The sequence below is a fragment of the Entelurus aequoreus genome, linkage group LG06, assembly GCF_033978785.1.
Source record: "Entelurus aequoreus isolate RoL-2023_Sb linkage group LG06, RoL_Eaeq_v1.1, whole genome shotgun sequence".
In the NCBI taxonomy this organism is placed as follows: Eukaryota; Metazoa; Chordata; class Actinopteri; order Syngnathiformes; family Syngnathidae; genus Entelurus; species Entelurus aequoreus.
The window spans coordinates 73,099,201-73,121,578 of record NC_084736.1 but is presented as its reverse complement, the minus strand read 5'-3'; the positions used below and the strand labels follow the sequence as shown (position 1 = coordinate 73,121,578).

At 37.9% G+C, this 22,378-nt stretch overlaps 2 protein-coding genes across 10 annotated transcripts in view; both read right to left on the bottom strand.

The window, feature by feature from the left end:
• LOC133652576 (E1A-binding protein p400-like) overlaps window positions 1–4,088 on the bottom strand; it is a 39,218-nt gene extending 35,130 nt beyond the window's left edge. For all 7 annotated transcript variants that reach the window (XM_062051483.1, XM_062051490.1, XM_062051489.1 and 4 more), the window contains exon 1: window positions 3,902–4,088. The gene's annotated coding sequence lies outside the window, so the exon portion shown is untranslated. The remainder of the gene's footprint in view (window positions 1–3,901) is intronic.
• Window positions 4,089–5,603: 1,515 nt separating this feature from the next.
• The window catches only part of LOC133652575 (serine/threonine-protein kinase ULK1-like), a 33,375-nt gene continuing 16,600 nt past the window's right edge, over window positions 5,604–22,378 (bottom strand). Inside the window, exons 10-27 of one of the 3 annotated variants that reach the window (XM_062051482.1) lie at window positions 20,684–20,766; window positions 20,333–20,383; window positions 20,160–20,248; window positions 19,905–20,064; window positions 19,755–19,815; window positions 16,874–16,966; window positions 15,008–15,124; window positions 14,760–14,896; window positions 14,539–14,639; window positions 12,079–12,170; window positions 11,848–11,963; window positions 11,589–11,714; window positions 11,199–11,353; window positions 9,800–9,975; window positions 9,579–9,697; window positions 7,050–7,207; window positions 6,826–6,961; window positions 5,604–6,737 (exon numbers count right to left, since the gene is read on the bottom strand). In XM_062051482.1, the coding sequence (XP_061907466.1) occupies window positions 6,694–6,737; window positions 6,826–6,961; window positions 7,050–7,207; window positions 9,579–9,697; window positions 9,800–9,975; window positions 11,199–11,353; window positions 11,589–11,714; window positions 11,848–11,963; window positions 12,079–12,170; window positions 14,539–14,639; window positions 14,760–14,896; window positions 15,008–15,124; window positions 16,874–16,966; window positions 19,755–19,815; window positions 19,905–20,064; window positions 20,160–20,248; window positions 20,333–20,383; window positions 20,684–20,766 (2,014 nt within the window). In that variant the 3' untranslated portion in view covers window positions 5,604–6,693. The remainder of the gene's footprint in view (window positions 6,738–6,825; window positions 6,962–7,049; window positions 7,208–9,578; window positions 9,698–9,799; window positions 9,976–11,198; window positions 11,354–11,588; window positions 11,715–11,847; window positions 11,964–12,078; window positions 12,171–14,538; window positions 14,640–14,759; window positions 14,897–15,007; window positions 15,125–16,873; window positions 16,967–19,754; window positions 19,816–19,904; window positions 20,065–20,159; window positions 20,249–20,332; window positions 20,384–20,683; window positions 20,767–22,378) is intronic. The other 2 variants (XM_062051480.1, XM_062051481.1) reach the window with 2 other exon arrangements.

Genomic DNA, 22,378 nt, shown 5'->3' with positions numbered 1-22,378 from the left:
TTCTTGTTTACAATATTCCCAGCAGCTGAAAATAGGCGCTCAGAAGGGGTCGATGTGGCTGGAACTGAGAGCTAATTAGCCTTCACCTCAAGCCAGGATTGCGAGTGAGCTGAGCTGCAGTTTAAGTTTCTAGAAGGTCAACGGGCTCATAGTGATGTTACTAGTAGTTGACTGGGAGGTGTTTATTATCATTTGGGGACAGTCCGCTGCCTGATGCTCACCTGCTAAACACCTATCTGCTCCACCCTGAAGCGCTGACTACATGCGCTCTGAATACGCACTGCTGATTGGCTGGTAATGCTTCGTGTGTACCAATCAGATGGTTGTGTGGGTGGGACAATGCTGCGTGTGTACCAATCAGATGGTTGTGTGGGTGGGACAATGCTGCGTGTGTACCAATCAGATGGTTGTGTGGGTGGGACAATGCTGCGTGCTGAGACAGAGGCAGACGGAGCAAAGCAGCTTGTTAAGACTTTTGCTTTAGCTTAGAAACTCGTTCGGTACACCCCCGTACCGAACCGAAAGCCCCGTACCGAAACGGTTCAATACAAAACACGTACCGTTACACCCCTAGCAGATACAAATGACACATTCATGTTTTTGTGTAATGATGACAACGTATACTCGCGCGGACGATTGACTAGTTGATGGTTTTCTTTTCAAATGTTCGTTCATAGCCGTTGTGCTGCTATGATAGGCCATTTCCGCTCGACACAGTGTGCATACAACAACATTATTAGGCCGTTTATTGAAATACTCCCACACTTTTGACCCCTTTTGGAATGCTTTTCCCCCCTCGCTCGCACCGCTCGCATCGTCTTCTTTGATCGTCTGCTTTGCGCTTCGCCATGACGGTAGTGTGACGTCATTATGCGACGCGTCGACGCACAAAAACGGCGTCGACGTATTTACGTAACCGATGACGTCGACTACGTCGACGCGTCGTTTCAGCCTTACTCCTACCCACTTCTCCAAAGAGGGCTGGCTCAGGGTGGAGGACAGAGTAAAACAACTTGCACTGAGCCTAGTCTATAAAATTCGCTACACCTCCCTGATACCGTAGTACATGTCAAACTACTTCCATAACGTAAATGACCGCCATAACCACAACACCAGGGGGCGCTCCACTAACCACATTAAAACCAGATAAATAAATGATAAATGGGTTATACATGTATAGCGCTTTTCTACCTTCAAGGTACTCAAAGCGCTTTGACAGTATTTCCACATTCACCCAGACAAGCTAGTCAGGTTACTTCTAGACCTCCACCCCAGATCACACCTCACTCCTACCCACTTCTCCAAAGTGGGCTGGCTCAGGGTGGAGGACAGAGTAAAACAACTTGCACTGAGCCTAGTCTATAAAATTCGCTACACCTCCCTGATACCGTAGTACATGTCAAACTACTTCCATAACGTAAATGACCGCCATAACCACAACACCAGGGGGCGCTCCACCAACCACATTAAAACCAGATAAATAAATGATAAATGGGTTATACTTGTATAGCGCTTTTCTACCTTCAAGGTACTCAAAGCGCTTTGACAGTATTTCCACATTCACCCATTCACACACACATTCACACACTGATGGAGATTCCGATCTAACAAAGGTCTTTACTCATTCTCCTTCTATGCCACATCAATATGGAATGCACTCCCAACAGGTGTAAAAGAACGTGCATCTCTATCATCCTTCAAAACCTCACTAAAAGAACACCTCCAGGCAACTACAACCCTAAACTAACACCCTCCCCCCACCACATCCCACCTCCCCGGATTGTAAATAATCAAATGTATATACTTGTTCTTATGCTTTCTGAGCTCACTATGTTCACTTCTCGCTGTACATATCCTACGACGTCAGACCTACACTGTTACAATGTCCATAATAAAGAAGGAAAAAACATATAAGTCGCACTGGAGTATAAGTCGCATTTGTGGGGGAAATGTATTTGATAAAACCCAACACCAAGAATAGACATTTGAAAGGCAATTTAAAATAAATAAAGAATAGTGAACAACAGGCTGAATAAGTGTACATTATATGACGCGTAAATAACCAACTGAGAACGTGCCTGGTATGTTAACGTAACATATTATGGTAAGAGTCATTCAAATAACTATAACATATAGAACATGCTATACGTTTACCAAACAATCTGTCACTCCTAATCGCTAAATCCCATGAAATCTTATACGTCTAGTCTCTTACGTGAATGAGCTAAATAACATTATTTGATATTTTACGGTAATGTGTTAATAATTTAACACATAAGTCGTTCCTGAGTATAAGTCGCACCCCCGGCCAAACTATGAAACAAACTGCGACTTATAGTCCGAAAAATACGGTACCCTGATGATTAACTTGTGTGATGACTGTATTATGCTGATAGTATATATTTGTACCATGAATTGATTAACGTGGACCCCGACTTAAACAAGTTGAAAAAGTTATTCGGGTGTTACCATTTAGTGGTCAATTGTACGGAATATGTACTGTACTGTGCAATCTACTAATAAACGTTTCAATCAATCAATCAAAAAACACAAACAGCAAAACCTAATGAACACAATGCTGTGCTACATGAACTCATTAACACTAATCAAATACATTATTCCAACACAGAACATTTGTCTAGTTTAAAAGTGTATAAATTATGCACCGAATGTGAAAGGTTTCACAAGAGAAATTAGTATAGTCCCTATTTATGTCATCAAGGTTCAAGGTTCAATGTTTTATTCATCACATGCAGAGTACACCACAGTGAAATGCTTTTTTCCATGCTCTTCAGATATTGCGTACAGTGGGATCCAAACACTAGTTGCTGAATCTAATACACTAAATACAAAAATTTGAATAGCTCTGATGTACATTAATTACAAGACAATAAGTGGCACAATAAGTCCCAGTAGTTATGGTAGAAGTATCAGTACAAGTAAAAGTGCAGTAGTCACATACAGTACCAGTGCAATGTCATATAGTATAACAGTACATACAGTATAGGAAGTAATAAATATTAAGGTGTCTACAGTTCTTTGGCAGTTGAGTAGTGACAGTAGTATGAACAAAGGTAATGGAACAGTATGACTTCTCTATACTCTTGTTTTTACATTATTCCATTACCTTTGTTCATACTACTGTCACTACTCAACTGCCAAAGAACTGTAGACACCTTACAAGTTGAAAAACGTATTCGGGTGTTACCATTTAGTGGTCAATTGTACAGAATATGTACTGTACTGTGCAATCTACTAATAAAAGTTTCAATCAATCAATCAAAAAACACAAAACAGCGCTACATGAACTCATTCATTAACACTAATCGAATACATTATTCCAACACAGAACATTTGTCTAGTTTAAAAAGTGTGTAAATTATGCACCGAATGTGAAAGGTTTCACAAGAGAAATTAGTATAGTCCCTATTTATGTCACCATGCAATACTGTCACTGGTATGAGATGTTATATGATTACGGTAGGTAGTTTTTTTACAAGGCACCTACAACATATATTCGTATGTATAGTCAAGACTAAACAGGCTTTAAGCGTTAATGATTTCAGGACAGTGACAATTTCTCTGTGGGATGTTTACTCTGGTTCTTACGGTAAGGACGTCGCTAGGAGCGTAACGTTAGCAATAGCAACCAGGGGTGAGCACAACGATACTTCAATTCATAAACAATCATAAACTGACCTACTTTGGTGTTAAGCGTTTGATAAAAAGAAACCCAGACTACCTACTATTCGCGGCTAGAGCTATATATGTCATTCCATCCCACACAATAACCATTGCGACCGTGCGCCTGCTAGCTGATGCTAGCCAGCATTAGCTTGTTATTGCTAAAAGGCCAGTATTTACGAGCAATACATTTAAACACAGGTGAGGTATTACTTACAAGATACAGGGCTCCTTTCGTAGTTTAATAGTACCTAAGGCATTTTAGAGTATGACCAAAGCCGTAACAATGTCTGGAAAGCGAACGTTAACATAACAATATTGCTAGCGGATATTTTAATGTTTGAAGCTAATTTCATTGAGCAACATGGCGACCAACGGTACCATGGCTTGACCCGGATGTGGTCTCCCCCAACCGGAAGCTAAGGACAAGCTAAAGACAGACATATATATATATCAATCAATCAATCAATCAATGTTTATTTATATAGCCCTAAATCACAAGTGTCTCAAAGGGCTGTACATATATATATATATATATATATATATATATATATATATATATATATATATATATATATATATATATATATATATATATATATATATATATATATATATATATATACACATATACATATATACATACATATATATATATACATACATATATATACATACGAATATATATATATATATATATATATATATATATATATATATATATATATATATATATATATATATATATATATATATATAGCGTTGTTCTATAAGACTGCACTTTAATAATAATAAAAAAGTAGAATTACACTGTATGAAAAAAAATTGAAAATGAATTTTAACTTTGCAACCTCGTTATACTATTGGCTAAGTTTTATATTCATAAATAAATTACCTGTTTTTTGTGCCTTTAAAAAAGAATTAGAACTCTACGTTAAAACAGTCTCTTCCTCTAACGACCAAAAAGCTGTGAAAACGATGATGCTGTGTTCCAAATTTAAGTTATTTACTGAAATTGAGTGAGCCTATGGCTTTATATATATATATATATATATATATATATATATATATATATATATATATATATATATATATATATATATATATATATATATACATACATACATACATACATACATATATATATATATAGAGCTCGGTTGGTCGAGTGGCCGTGCCAGCAACTTGAGGGTTCCTGGTTCGATCCCCGCTTCTGCCATCCAAGCCACTGCCATTGTGTCCTTGGGCAAGACACTTTACCCACCTGCTCCCAGTGCCACCCACACTGGTTTAAATGTAACTTAGGTATTGGGTTTCACTATGTAAAGCGCTTTGAGTCACTAGAGAAAAGCGCTATATAAATATAATTCACTTCACTATTTTAGTTACTTTGAATTTACAACCCCCTGGCGCTGTTTTGTACTTACTTTGATTATTATTTCTCAACTGTTTGTAAATGTTTACATTTATAAATAAAGGTTTATAAAAAAATTTTTAAATAAATAAAAATAATAAAAAAGTAAACACGAAACACCATTTATAACAAATTGAACATGTCATCCAATCCAATCCAAACCACTTTATTTATATAGCACATTTAAACAACAAAAATGTTTCCAAAGTCCTGCACAACAATATTAAAAACAATATTAAAATATTATCCTTAGCTCCACCAATGACTGAATAAAAACAAAAAATAAATAGATATAAAACCAATATAAAAATAGATATGATTAAAAACGATTTTAAAGGGTAAAACCAATTAAAACAGTAAATAGAAATCAACATTTAATAAAAAAACACAGAGGACAAAGGACCACACAACTCACGTAGTGTTCAAAGCCAAAGAATAAAAGTGGGTCATGATCGTGTTTTTAGACTGTTCTAGATTGTTTTTTTTTCCCTGTACCGTAATTTTGTTTTAGTAGACTTTTAAGACTATTACGTTAGTTAAACAGTTTACCATGAATTGATTAACGTGGACCCCGACTTAAAGAAGTTGAAAAACTTAATCGGATGTTACCATTTAGTGGTCAATTGTACGGAATAGGTACCGTACTGTGCAATCTACTAATAAAAGTTTCCATCAATCAATCAAAAAGAGTACAATTTAAAGCACACAAATAAAAAAAGTGGGCAGCTGAGATAGGCTCCAGCACCCCCCGCCACCCCGAGAGGGACAAGCGGTAGAAAATGGATGGATGGATGGACAAAAAGAAAAGTGGTTTCAATAATAAATATTTATTTTCATTACAATGTGATCAACCCGCTCCAACAACATGCCTTAGGTAACACTGGCCATCACAAACATGTAGAAAATGCAAATTGATGGCTTGAAGAAAAATGCTACCCACAAATGATATATCAAAGTTTATAGCCCGCACACGCACACAAAGCATAGAACAGTAAGGTCAAAAGAAAGCAATGTACACAGTACACACACGCATACATAAAAAACATGTGTCGTGCAATAAATATAATAAATTACATCGGTTGGGTCATTATAAAAGATACATGTCATTAAAACTGTCCTAAATAAATTCATACATAAAAATACAAGGCACTAATATGGCTACATAATCGCAATAATTGGTCATATTCAGCATCTTTTGATGTCGGTTGACATTAGTGTAATAACTCTTGTTTCAAGTATCAACTATGTTTTGAACTATTATATCTGCAAAACACAAACACAATGAACTTTCGTAACAAAAACAGGCGCAGATCAAAACATCTGTCTAGTCAAATAAAAACTCTCACTTCATAATCAAGCCCATGGAAGTCCAGTCTTCCTTGTGCATGTCAGGATTTCTGACCGTGCGCTGGATGGACTATGTTCTCGAAAGAGGCGCTCCAATGGTTATTCCCTTGAGAAATATAAAAGTGCTGGTGTATATCGATAGTCTTGGAGCATATACCTTCTATTCTTACAGTATATCATTGCAAGGAAGTGGATGAGGAATGAGGAACATTTTCTTTAGGAGGCAGTAGTATGGCTCTTTGGCACTGTCAGGTTTGCAGGACAGAGAGATGTCGCTCAATACACTGCTTGTCTGGAAAAGCAAAGACAGACAATGTCACATTCATATTGTGATGGAAGAGACACGGTTTTAAAGAATGTTATTTTCAGTTCCAACATACATTTTTCTATATTGTCAATGTCCTTTTGTTCTGTCATGAATCGAGACAGACCCTCCATCAGCAGGAGAGCTTTATGGTAGCGCTGTACTACTTCCGTACCACGGTGGAACATCTCATCTAAAGCCGCAGACTGTACCTGGATGCAATTACAAAAACACACAACAAGGTTAAGACAAAGATGCAATGTGAGTAGTTAATCATTGGAGAGCGACAGGGGAGCCCACCATCTGCACGGAGTGGCAATAGATGAGCTTCTCTGCTGTGAGTCCATTAAAGCGATCCATAAGCTTCTGCTTGTCCAAAAGGAAACTCTGCAGCCGATCGCTGAGGGAGCGACAGCATGTAACACAGCTCTTGTACAACTCGTTCAGCTTCTTAATCACTGCACAAATGAGACAGAACACAAATCTATCAGTACCGTTATAAGCAATATTCTCACCTGACTACAAATAAATATGTCTATTAAATTCTTCTTTATAAAAACTTTATTTTCTGAGATGTTTACAATTCACACTGCAAAAACTGAATTCTAAATAAGATTAAATATCTCAAATAAGGGTGATATTTGCTTCTTTTCTGTCTGATAAGATAATTCTTCTCACTAAGCAGATTTTATGTTAGAGTGTTTTACTTGTTTTAAGGGTTTTGGTCCTAAATGATCTCAGTAAGATATTACAGCTTGTTGCTGAGATTTGATGACCTATATTGAGTAAAACATGCTTGAAACTAAAACATCAACTGTTGCAAAGCTGTGTCATCAACACTCACAAGTATAAAACTACTTTTTAAAAGTAATAATTTCTTATAGCAAGCATGAAAAAAAAATCATGACTGACACAATTGTGTCTCATAATTAAAACAGATGACAGCCAAATGGACTTTGCTGTTTTATTTTCAATGAAACAATAGAAAACACGTACTCATATAGTAGTACAGTTGTTATTAGTGAGAATATACTTATTTTCAGGTATTTTTGGGTTCATTGAGGTTAGCTAATTTTACTTGTTTTGGAAAGTCTTGACTAGCCACATTTTCTTGTTCTATTGGCAGATAATTTTGCTTAGTTCAAATAAAATACCCCTTATTTTTGCATTTTTTTTTCTTGTTTTTGAACACTGACTTTTTGCAGTGCAGTGGTACCTTGGTTTCCGTTACTTCTCTGTTGAAAACCGTAAACAATGTATAAATCCAATGAATCCATGCCAAGAAACTAAAAATGTTTTTTGTTCCACTTTATTTCAAAACAACAAACATGACACGAACACCAGTGGTTACCTTATGTTACCATTAGTGGTTTAAAAGGACACATTTGTTTGACAATTTTTCAATATTTTTCACCTCACATAGTTTATGCAAAAACATTTTTTACCGGCCTGAATAAAATTATTGGTGTTTACGGCGGTCTTGTTACCAGGACGCACATGGAGTGCGTACACATACAATAGCAGTCCAAGAGAAGCAACAATTAATTTACAGTCACGTTGTTGTTGTTGTTATGAAAGCTGTTATTGAATGTATATTTTAACGCCAGTTATCCAAGTTGCTATTAATAGCACCTAAAGCTAATGCGCGGGAATTTGTTACGTACATACAGTACGTAATTACGTCACTACGCTGTAAGAGGGCAGGATATGTGTAAAATACATTGGAACATTGGCAACATCTAGGCATCTGTGTAACAGTCGCAAGCAGTCCATTTAAGCTATGTAGAGCAGTGTTTTTCAACCACTGTTTTTCAAACTAGTGTGCTGTGAGATACAGTCTGGTGTGCCGTGGGAAATTATCTAATTTCACCTATTTGGGTTAAAAATATTTTTTGCAAACCAGTAATTATAGTCTGCAAATGATGTGTTGTTGTTGAGTGTCGGTGCTGTCTAGAGCTCGGAAGAGTAACCGTGTAATACTCTTCCATATCAGTAGGTGGCAGCCGGTAGCTAATTGCTTTGTAGATGTCGAAAAAGCGGGAGGCAGAGTGCAGGTAAAAAGGTGTCTAATGCTTTAACCAAAAATAAACAAAAGTTGAGTGCCCCTAAGAAAAGGCATTGAAGCTTAGGGAAGGCTATGCAGAACGAAACTAAAACTGAACTGGCTACAAAGTCAACAAAAACAGAATGCTGGACGACAGCAAAGACTTACTGTGGAGCAAAGACGGCTTCACTAAGTACATCCGAACATGACATGACAATCAAGAAGGATAAAAACAACTGAAATATTCTTGATTGCTAAAACAAAGTAGATGCGGGAAATATCGCTTAAAGGAGGACATGAAACTGCTACAGGAAAATACTAACAAAAGAGAGAAAGCCACCAAAATAGGAGCGCATGACAAGAACTAAAACAGCAAAAAACTCCAAATAAGTCACGGCGTGATGTGACAGGTCGTGACAGTACACCTACTTTGAGACAAGCGCTATATATGTTGGTTATGGTTTAAAGTCATATCCAACAATTGCGACAACGAATTTTTACTGTCAACTGAGTTTGGTTTTTTAATGATTTCTGCTGGTGGTGTGCCTCTGGATTTTTTAATCGCAAAAAATGTGCCTTGGCTCAAAAAAGGTTGAAAAACACTGACGTAGAGGATTATTTTGCAGCCATACAAAGAAAAAAAGCTGAGACTGTCACCAACGTGTGTTTAATCGTACTAAAACTGATAAAATGTAAGAAAACGGGGACATATTTTCGCCTAAAACCAAATCACACTAAAACTGGGCCGTACAAAAACTGAGGTACCACTGTATCAGTAGTCTCACCTTGCTTGACTGCAGATGAAGGGAGCAGTCGGCATTGCTGGATATTTTCTTTTGAATTGTGCAGGGCTGCAGACAAACACTCTACCGCCTTCATGTACAACACTAATTGTTCTGCATAGCTGCAAAAAAATAAAAATAATGTAAACCACAAGGAATTCCCAAAGATTTGTCACACGTCTGGAGCATCCTGAGCAGTAAATGTTAAAAATCCTAGTACTGACCTCCATTCTCGATTTAAGAGGCTAATCTGATCCGTTAGCAAACTGTGTTCTAAAAAAGAAACTTCAGGGCAGCTGACGGGATCCAGCACCGGGTCTTTCGAAGAAGCCAACTCCATGATGCAGTGTACAAAAGCCAATGTGAACTGAAGTTCACTCAGAGCATCTGTATGGGCCTGCTGTGGAAAAATACAACACTAAAGCAATGTCTACACAAAAGTTTTATTACGTCATGTTGGTATTAGAGATGTCCGATATTATCGGCCGATAAATGCTTTAAAATGTAATATCTGAAATAATCTGTATCAGTTTCAACCTCCCGATATTCCCGAAAATCTCCCGGGGCAACCATTGTCCCGATTTCCACCCGGACAACACTATTGGGGGCGTGTCTTAAAGGCACTGCCTTTGGCGTCCTCTACAACCTGTCGTCACGTCCGCTTTTCCTCCATACAAACAGCGTGCCGGCCCAGTCACATAATATATGCGGCTTTTCCATCACACATAAGTGAATGCAATGCATACTTGATCAACAGCCATACAGGTCACACTAAGGGTAGCCGTATAAACAACTTTAACACTGTTACAAATATGCACCACACTGTGAACCCACACCAAACAAGAATGACAAACACATTTCGGGAGAACATCCGCAACGTAACACAACATAAACACAACAGAACAAATACCCAGAACCCCTTGCAGCACTAACTCTTCCGGGACGCTACAATATACACCCCCCGCTACCACCAAACCCCGCCCCCCACACCTCAACCCCGCCGCCCACCGCCCCATCTCCCGAATTCGGCGGTCTCAAGGTTGGCAAGTACGCTCTAGTATACTCTGGACTGAAGCTGTGTGCCTTCATTGTTTTTGTAGCTGTTGTTTGGAGGCATGTTTAAAAAAAATTAAAAACAATGCACTTTGTGAAAGTAAAAGCATAGTATTTCCCATAGTTGGGTATCAGGATTATCTCAGGGAGAGCATGTCCCAAATTCCAAGCTGCTGTTTTGAGGCATGTTAAAAAAAATAATGCACTTTGTGACTTCAATAATAAATATGGCAGTGCCATGTTGGCATTTTTTTCCATAACTGGAGTTGAAGTTGCTCTCTTATTTTGGAAAACCTTGTTTTTGATTGACTGATTGAAACTTGTATTAGTAGATTGCACAGTACAGTACATATTCCGTACAATTGACCACTAAATGGTAACACCCAAATAAGTTTTTCAAAATTCAAAATTAGGCATAATAATGTGTTAATTCCACGACTGTATATATCGGTATCGGTTGATATCGGAATCGGTAATTAAGATTTGGACAATATCGGAATATCGGCAAAAAAGCCATTATCGGACATCTCTAGTTGGTATGGAAGTCTACGTAGCAGTTTTTTTTTATACCTCCATTAGTGTGTCTTCCGGGAGCTCGGGAGGATAAAAGACCAGACTACTCTGTAGAGTAGCATCCATGGATTCAGTGTCACTGTTTCGACGACTTCTTTGAAGGCCAGGGTGAGCATTGAGTAGCCAGGCGGCGCTAAAACCGTTGGGGGAGCCTGCATTAAAAAAAAAACAATTGAATCTTACAGAGAAAAAACAGCTTAGTTGGAAAATGTAGAGTTGTAGTTGCAAATATATAAAGTTTGATTTAATTACATAAATACTAAATCAAATGACATTTGATTAACTGTGCAAAATCAAAAATAATGTCAAAATTTGATCCCCCCCCCATCATCTAGGACATTAACACCAGCACTATCTTCTGTAAGCCAAAACATTTAGCTAAACTACCTGTTAACATCCTTTGTAGCACAATATCAGGAGGAGTGGTTCCACTGGCCGGGGAACCAATGCTGAAAACAGGAGTTAGTGGGCGTTCTGATGAAGGAAGTCTGGTCGGACAGCCAGTAGGTGGAGCTAGAAGTTTGTAAGAAATAGGGTGGAGGTGACACGCTAGCTCTACTAAAGTCACACTGTACAGTTTAGATAATGGTTGTCTGTGCATACAGCGATCAAATACATATTTTTTTATTGTAATGAAAGCTAGTACCTGCAATGTCCATGCTTTTTTCACAGCAGAGGCTTTCATTACTTCTCCGTTCAAGAAGTTGAGCACCGAATGCAGCTTTAAGCAGCATGTCTGACAGTCGGCCAATGCTCTGTGATCTGACCATTCAAAACACAGCAAGAGAGGCAAGCGAGGTGAACATTTCATTTCATCATTTCTCAAATGGCATTTTTGTTATCTGTCCTTACTACTGGCACTACAATTTGTTCTGACCTTTTAAATGGCCCCTTTTTGTTGGTGGGTTTCCTGCCGTAGTTGGAGTGGGAGGCAGGTGTCAGGCTAGGACTATGTAGAAATGAATTGTCCTGCAAAAATTGCAAGTAATGAAAACAACAGACATTAGAAGTATATACACCACATTATCATTGTGGGCCTTTAAGCGATTTATTTCTGTTTTGGTAGGCAATTTAAATGATCATTACATATGTTATTACTATAATCAGGGCATTTCATTTCCTCCAAGGCAGGGGTCGGCAACCCGCGGCTCCGGAGCCGCATGCGGCTCTTTGACCACTCTGATGCGGCTCAGCTGCATACTTGCCGACCCTTGCGATTTTCCCAGGAGACTTACGGATCTTAGAAATCTCCCGGGGCAAATATTTTCCAATTTTCACCCTAACTACTAAATTAAGGGCGTGCCGTGATGGCACTGCATTTATTAACCTGTACAAACAGTATGCCAGTCCAGCCACATGTTGTATGAAGCTTTTACTTGCACACATAGTAGACAGCAAGGCATACTTGGTCAACAGCCACACAGCTTACACGGACGGTGCTCGTATAAAACAACTTTAACATTGTTACGTTACAAATATGCGCCACACTGTGAACCCACACCAAAAAAGAATGACAAACACATTTCTGGAGAACATCCGCACCGTAACACAACATAAACACAACAGAACCAATACCCAGAATCCCATGCAGCACTAACTCTCCTGGTCTACACTATACACCCCCGCTACCACCAAACCCCCCCACACATCAACCCCCTCCCCACCCCCCTCCGTGCATCGGTTGAGGTGGGCGGGGTTTGGTGGTAGCGGGGGTGTATAATGTAGACCGGAAGAGTTAGGGCTGCATGGAATTCTGGGTATTCGTGCTGTTGTGTTTATGTTGTGTTACGGTCCAGAAATGTGTTTGTCATTCTTTTTTGGTGTGGGTTCACAGTGTGGCGCATATTTGTAACGTAACAGTGTTAAAGTTGTTTTATACGTCTACCCTCAGTGTAAGCTGTGTGGCTGTTGAGCCAAGTATGCCTTGCTGTCACTTTTGTGTGCAAGCAGAAGTTGCATTCAATATGTGGCCGAGCAGGTACGCTGTTTGAGCAGGCTATAGAGGGCGCTAAAGGCAGTGCCAACACCCCCTAAATTCCGGGTGTCTCCCGGAAAAATTGGGAGGGTTGGCAAGTATGACACTGTTAAGTGCCATTCATGTAAAACTAACATTAAATTGTCATATTAAGGTGCAGACCGGGGTGTGTGTCTGAGACGCCTGGTTTAAACAGCACAAAGCAAAAAAAGCTTTGTATGCAGTGTTATTTCATTATAAATTTCAAAAGAGTTTTGTGGCTCCCATTGTTTTCTTTAATTTGTGAAACTCGTCAAAATGGCTCTTAAGTGATAAAGGTTGCCGACCCCTGCTCCAAGGGAATAATACTAGGGGTGTAACGGTACGTGTATTTGTATTGAACCGTTTCGGTACGGGGGTTCCGGCTCGGTTCGGAGGTGTACCGAACGAGTTTCCACACGGACATATTAAGTAGCGTGACGCACGTTGTGTAAACAATGTACACTGAGGCACAACACACAGCATGCTAGCAGCTAACAGGCTACGATAGACTGACCATACGTCCTCTTTTCACCGGACATGTCCTCTTTTGCGGAGCTGTCAGGGCGGAGTTTCTTAAATGCCTCAAATGTCCGGCATTTTGAGTTAGGGTTGCGTGTATTTTCAATGTACGTTCAGGGTTAAGAACAAAACAAATTGTGCGCGCAGCAGCATTCGTGAGGGAGGGGAAGAGACAGAGAGAGCGAGAGAGTTATGATAAACGCGCATGCGTCGCCAGGCTCTGCTTTTTATCCATAGATTTATCAGATTCAATTTTTTATTATCTATAGCAGGGGTGTCAAAAGTGTGCCCCGGAGGCCATTTGCGGCCCACAGCTAATGTTTTAAAGGCCCACGGCACAGTCAAAAAATACTATTAAAATAAACAAAAACATAACAAAAGTGAAATAAAAAAGCTTAAAGGTTAAATCTAATTTAGAAAAAGTTGCAATGTTGATTAATAAAACAAAGCTGTTTTTTTTTCTTTCAAACTGTCATTGCTTATAACATAATATTGAATCAAAATCAATGTTATTATGAATTATTGACCTATCCAAGGTTCCGATTACTTCACATCAAGTATTCCACTAAGAAAAATATTTTTGGTGGAAGATTTTGCAAATTTGGTAAATAAATAACCCCAAAATGCATTTTTTGTTGTTTTCTTACTGTACCGAAAATTAACCGAACCGTGACCTCTAAACCGAGGTACGTACCGAACCGAAATTTTTGTGTACCGTTACACCCCTAAATAATACATGATGCAATTACATCCTTTTTTTTTTTTTTTTGGGCGGGGTGGGGATTTTTTCTTTGTGTAACGCAGTTATTGTGAGAGTCTGACCTTTTGACACACACTGTCCCTCTCGTCAGGTGACCCTGTGCGCCATCCAGTTCTCGTGCTTAGAGGTAGAGTCTGCTCTACTGCCTTTGGAATAGTTCCAACTGTAAAGTAGAATATTACAGGAATGAACAGATTGCATATGGGCACTTTTGTTTAAACAATAATTGAAATGTCACTAACAGAGAATGAAAACAGCATGTCAAAAGTATGACGATGCCTACCAAGTGGGGAGTGCTGCTGTGCCTGGGCTCCTCTACTAGTTGGCCTTGAGAAGTAGGGGGCAGGACATGAATCAGGAGATGCATATTCTCCACGCGGTGAGGAACTTGTACTGCAGCCAGCATAGCACAGCCGGATCCTGGAGAAAATGTGGAACCGTCAGACAGAGAAAAAAACTGGTAGTAGTAGTAAAGAGGCACTGCAATATGAGCAGCTTTTATTTAAATGACATTTGAGCCCTTCTACAAACCCAGTGGAGCCATTTGATCCTGAAGGTTGAACGTTCTGCTCCATGCGCTGGTAGTTTTGGATCTGCGTTGGCACGGGAATAGGCTCTGAATGGCTGCCATCACACAGAGCAGACTTGCTATAAGGATAAAGAGCAAGACAGAAATGCACATGATGAGAAGGTTTCTTAATACTGACGCGTTGTGAATAGATTTTGGTTGGTTGAAGTTTATCTTGAACATGTATAAAGTTTCAATGTGATACATCTCATATGTTGGTGTTAAAATAAGACTTCTAAAATAAGGATATGCTGAAGCGTCATGTCGTGTAATAAAACTGACTTCTTCTAAAACAGACCTGGGCAAATTAAGGCCCGGGGGCCGCATGCGGCCCGTTGAGCTTTTCAATCTGGCCCGCCGGACATTCCCAAATAATTGTTTTAGATGTTTAAGATGGAAAGTGTAGCTGCCATTACGATGTGCAGTGATGTTTTCTAATGACCGTAAGTCTTCAACTATACTAAGTCTTTCAATGCTTGGAATCTGCATGATATACTAGTTACTATGGTCATCTGATTAGTTATTATAGTCATCTAATTAGTTACTTTGGTCACTATGAGATATCTCAGATTGTAGGTGTTTTGTTTTTTTTACCCTTCGCGTTCATATTTCATTATGTTTGTTGCATTTTGGTTGTGTTTCGCTTGATTGTAAAATATGTTGTCAATATTCAGTGTTTTATCCTTCATAGTTAATATTGTAAATCCCACATTCTTTATATTCATGTACATTCTGGGTGTCTCATTCAGTAAAAAAATTTCAAATTCTATTCCGTTTTTTAAGGGGGTCTGTCATAATGTTTTTAGCTTTCAATCATTATTGTGAGGTTTTGTATTAGTGTTCCTAAAAATAGATATACCAGCCCCCAGACACACTTTTTATCTAAATCTGGCCCCCCGAGTCAAATAATTGCCCAGGCCTGTTCTAGAATGTCCATTCCACTTATTAAACAGGTATTTTTTTATTGTATGCATACACATTAAAAAAACTGACTTATTTCAGCTTCTGCAATGTGAATTTGTTTCCTTGTTGGTGGAAACATGCCCCCCTTCCACCGCCTTCTTCTACTGTGAATTAAATGTTGGTAATGCTGCACAATAAACCCTCACAGCGTACAATCGTACTTTGTGAAAGCCCACGATTGATGGAAGTGTAAACATGCAAGGGGTCTGGTTTCCAGTCGCATAGTCTCCATGCGTTGATCTGATTCTTAAACAGTAAAACACAATCTAATTGAAGTGTTTACATGTACTTTTTTTATTTTATTTTTTTAAAGTGGGTTTTAACTGAATTTATACAATAAATTACTTTTGATAGTGCATGCAAAGTGTTTCGGGCAAGTTCCTTAAATAATGTAATATATTTAATCTTACATGCTACAGGTAATTTGAAAGCAATTAGTAAACCATTGTAATGTTCCACTACTTCTGCATTACTTTTGTGTTACTTTGGCCAAAACAACATTTCACATGTTGGTATTAAAATGTAAGAAATCGATGCCAACAATGCCGAAATAACATAACACAAATTATGTTTATCTTAAGAGGGCTATCTTACAGTTTTTTTTATTCACAACATCAAACATGACCTACTTGGTTCATTTGAGCCAGTGGGTATAAATAAAAATCTAATGCTTTGCCATGGCCTACTTGTGCAGTCTAACTAGTGTCCCTGAGACTGTAACAGGTACTGTATAATATTATGTTAATACTAATACCTTACATGACTGTGTTAGCCTGTCGTACACTAATAATTACTGCAATAGTGTTAGACCACTGCTCAAAACACTTTTCAACTTTAAAATGCAGACTAGACTGGCTTGTTCTTACCCAGAAAGCTTGGAACAACCATGCAGCACAGGAGAGGAAGGAGGTGTTTTGCCAACAGCGCCGATAACTCTCTCAGTAACCAGTGAGCTTCTGCTGAGGGAATAGGAAACAACATTTTCTAAGCATATTTTGTTCTTTAAATGATTATTATTTCAAGCATGTGTATTCTTTTTAGCAAAAACTAAATAATGATATCCACTGATAAAAGAATGTGGCTTACTGGATGGGGGAGAAAGAAAGTGTGTGAGCCGTAGCGGTTTTTGGCATGTACATTATGTATGAGCGTAAAGCGCAGCATTGATGAAGGGGCATTATGCACTCCTGCCAAAAAAAATAATGTTTGTGTCTTACTAATCAGTGGTGGCATATCATTGAACTACGTGGGGAATCAAAGTTCCCTTATGTTGTGTGGACACCCCTGCGTCTGCGCTGACTGTGTGTGGGGGTAGAGAGTGCTGTGATGGATCATAAATAAACATGGCAAAGAGAAGCCAAAAGGCATCAGATGCCTGATTTTACAAGAAAGTAAGAGGAGTATGGAGGTTAATTTGTGTCTTTTTTTTAACCAAAGCTTTTTTTGACACTGAATTTATGTAACCAATTTTTTTGTGCGTGAATTTTGTAAACTGAATTTACTTTGCAAGACTGCAAATGTGACACCTCATTAGGTGATTAGGAAACACCATCCATTGTGCCAGTCTTCATCGGAAGTGAGTTTTGAACAAATATTTCTGCAATGAATGTTTTTGCACTGAATTTTAATGTCCTGAATTTTTATAAACATAATTTTAAAACACTGCATGTTTAAACACGCATTTTGCTCACACATTTTAATCTAATGAAATTGAATTCAAGTGTCCAATTTTTAGAATGCAAGTGCCATCTAGAAAAAGGAAAGAAGGCAAAAACAATGTCATCAACATTGTTTTTGTTTTCATTAATATTAACGCACGCCCCATTTTTCATAATTTTCGGTGACAAACTAGTCCGTTTGCCCGATGAAGCCAGTGCCCAAACAAAGAATAACACAACGTTTGGGCTTTTGTTATTAGAGTATGTCTGCAAAATAAGCTACCATTGGGCCAAAGAAAGTTGGAAGAGAAAGCACTTAGATATAGAAGGTGAGAACAGTGTTTCCCATAAACTGCCAAGATACCTGTGGAGGTGGGGGCGTGGCTATGGGCGTGGCTATGGGCGTGGTCACCATGACATCATCGAGTAATTTGCATAATTTACTACAATGATTTGATTTTCTCTAAAAAGGTTCAAAAAATGTATACTTACTAATTAATAATAACAGTTTTGTTTTAAACGTCCATCCATCCATTTTACAATATAATTACAACACTTTATGTACATATTTATATACAGATTTGAACAATAAGTTATTCACTGAAATATATTTATTAATTGTGGTTCTTACAAAAAATATATCTTATAAAATATAAAAGCTAAAATGTCTCAAAGCTCTGCCCCTTTAATTAGTGCATACTAAATAATTTAACTTTAGCCTACTACTACAACCATATTATTTACCAGCAACATAAAGTGAAACATAGGCAGAGGTGTCCTGCCACAGTCAGTAACAAATAAACAGAAAACAGTAGTGGTGGTAGATAGACACAGAGCTTCATCAAACATCTGATCCACTGAACAAAAAGCTCCAAAAATCTTGAACTTTAGACTGCCATCAGTTTTACTCCCGACACTTAACCATGTGTTTCCTACTGCCTGCAGACTTTGCACCCTTTGTTATATACACATGTTGTGTTTCTAATATAAATACATTTAATAAAGTCAAATACAAATAAGGCAACAATCAATCAATCAATCAATCAATGTTTATTTATATAGCCCTAAATCACAAGTGTCTCAAAGGGCTGCACAAGCCACAACGACATCCTCGGTACAGAGCCCACATACAAGAGAAGTATCCTACACTTGTCTTTTGTAAAGTAAATCTGAACAGCCGATATGGGCATCTACATCAACTATATGATTTGCCTTAGAAGCTGGAGAGGACAAAAAAACAAAAAAAACAACATTTTTTTTAAATTTATTTAAATTTTTATTTTTAATTTTTTTTATTTGTGGCGGACGTAATTCTTTCGTGGCGGGCTGCCACAAATAAATGAATGTGTGGGAAACCCTGGAGAAACATTGCTGAATTCAACAAAGAACTCAGTAAAGTATGAAGGTGGCGCCCGCATGGCTCTTCTCTCCCCGCTCACTATCTTGGCCAACAAGTGAATATTAACTTTCTCAGCGTTGCTACGCAACCTTATGTATAAGTTTATGTGTAGGGCATCTGAGTCTGAAAATGACATAATCTCTGTGATAACGAACCCTGGCCGCAGTTCTGTTATTTACTCATCTGGACTGTGGAACCATTGGCACACATGTTTGTATGTCACAAACTGACATTTGGGCTTTATGTTTTATTGTTTTGTTTTTAATGTTTTGTAATCTGTTTTTATATGTTTAATGGAGCTTAAGGTCTGCAATAAAGATTGATGATGATGATGATTAAATGTTAATTTTCTCCATTTCATTCATTATTTATCTTTTCTGCATGTAAAACTAATTACTTTCAATGAAATATGTTTTGTGTTAACATTTTTAGGTGTCTGGAATGGGTTAATCGGATTTACATTATTTCCTATGGAAACCAATGCTTTGGCTTTCGCACATATATAATATCGTTGGACCCTTTGGAACGGGCAACTCACAAAAACCGAGACACCACTGTACACATTTGTACTAATCAAGGCTGCGTCCCTTATAAAAGTTTGGTACTCTCTGCAGTTGAGTAAATAACGCCACTACATAAGGCAACAGGGTTTGTAAAACAATAATAAGCAATTTTAAAAGCCCAACTCACCCACTGTACAGGAGGCAAGTCTCAATGGGTGACCCGACTTCTTCCTCACATGTATACTCACCTGCAAGGCAGTGAAACAGTAAAAATAATGTGACGTATTGTACAATTATCAGTTCCTGACAGCATTATGAGGTGAGAGCAGGCTCTTACAGGGAGACTCAGGATGTACCATGACATATTCTTCTGTGTAAGATGAACACTTCCTGCTGTCTTGATTGGATACTTCTTTCAAACGGAAGCCAGCAGTGTTCTGCACAGGAGAGTTTGTCAACTTGGTCTGAAGGTGATGACGCCTCTCTCCATTGGAAAGCTAAGAAATTATTTATGACAATTGAAATAATTTGCATTGCTTTAGGGACATTTTTGAAAGTAGATCCTTGTCTGGAAAGAGAGATGTGCACTCACTTGAGGGGAGGCTGAATGGGATGTGGAAGAGCTGCTAGAGGAGCTGGCCGAAGCAGAACTGGGATAGAAGCACATTGGAGCTGGAGAGCCTGTCCAAAAACAAGTATATGTATGCCTTGGGATGGTGAATATCAATTTAGACTGTATTAAATCTAACAAGGTAAAGTACATACACTTCCTTGAGGCTGAGCTTGTCTCCAAGAAAGAATGATGGAAGAACTCATCTGAAAATGCAAAGATATGAGGTGTCCATATAAGATTACAATTGTGGCATATGTGAAATTGCCAACAGCTGGCCAATTGCAAGAGATTTTGGTATTCGGTTATTATAAACGTGAGTGGTTGATGACAGAAATAATAATATTGCTGACCCAAATATTTTTTTTACAGCGAATTAGAAGCTTTAAAGAAAGAAACTGGAGCAAAGCTGTGGACAAAAATGGTATGATGAGACAAAAGCAGCAAAGCGGTGTCATGTAATGATGAGAAAATGTCACTGTTTGAAAAAAAAAAAGTAAATTTACCAAAGCTGAGCCGGTCCTTGTGGTTTCTCTGAAGAAGTCCCAACAGCAGCTGCCTTAGGTTACTAGAAGTTTCTTTGGGGATGCTTGGGAAATTGCAAATATTGATATACATTAGAAACAAAAATACTAACTGTGTATCTTGTACAAAACCAAACAAAACTTAAATAGACAAATGAAAGAAAGCATGAATTGAATCAGACTGTGAAACAGACATAACAACAATTATCTTGTTTTTTCAGAAATTAATGTGAGCAATCGTAAGAACCTGTCAAATGCTTTCTGCCTTTTTTTTTTTTTGCTGCAGCGTGTTCACAGCGTGTGTTAACGTGATGTTTTATTGAAGAACACAATTATTAGGCCACATCTGTTCAAACACAAAGTGAGCCGTAAAATATACAAATGCTTATCCAGACTCACAACTTTGGAAAAAAACAACTGGGCACTAAAATACCAGTAAGTAACTCTAGTCAGCGCAGGCTGTGTTTATATCTCAGTGGAACTTTGTGGGTCACATGGAAAATGGTAGCAGCGCAGACGACTGGCTGGCAGCTAAGAGCAAGTTATATTTAGAACCCCTCCCAAAGAAAACAAAACCATGCCCACTCACACACAAATGTGGCTTAATCACAAAAGTAGATAAGGGAGGCCAAAAGTCTAACAAAATGTTTTCTGTCCGCCATGCCAAAAAACAGATAATTTCAGTTTAACAAGAGCAGGGTTCTCCAAACTATCGCTAGATTGCTCATCATTCTCTAATAACATCTCCATTTTTTAAAAAAGATTTCTGTTTAACATTTAACACTGAGTGGATACCGTATATTTCGGAGTATAAGTCGCTCCGGAGTATAAGTCGCACCGGCTGAGAATGCATAAGAAAGAAGGAAAAAAAAACATATATAAGTCGCACTGGAGTATAAATCACATTTTTTGGGGAAATGTATTTGATAAAACCCAACACCAAGAATAGACATTTGAAAGGCAATTTAAAATAAATAAAGAATAGTGAACAACAGGCTGAATAAGTGTACGTTATATGACGCATAAATAACCAACTGAGAACGTGCCTGGTATGTTAATGTAACATATTATGGTAAGAGTCATTCAAATAACTATAACATATAGAACATGCTATACGTTTACCAAACAATCTGTCACTCCTAATCGCTAAATCCCATGAAATCTTATACGTCTAGTCTCTTACGTGAATGAGCTAAATAATATTATTTGATATTTTACGGTAATGTGTTAATAATTTCACACATAAGTCGCTCCTAAGTATAAGTCGCACCCCCGGCCAAACTATGAAAAAAACTGCGACTTATAGTCCGAAAAATACGGTATATCAAACACACAGAAGTCTGGTTCTGAAGTCGTAGAAGTTTTTTTAAGTGCAAAAAATATGACTGAAGTGTTGAAGCTATATTTTCATTTGCACTTTACTTTCATTGATAGTTTATTTAAGAAACATATTCATTATTAATTTAGTATATTTTAGCACAACATAATTGTATGTAAATTCATTTTTGTCAGTTATTTATTAGTCTCTTCTTATGCAGTATATTTGGTTAGCACTAGAGATGTCCGATAATATCGGACTGCCAATATTATTGGCCGATAAATGCTTTAGAATGTAAGATCGGAAATTATCGGTATGGGTTTCAAAATTATCGGTATCGGTTTCAAAAAGTAAAATTT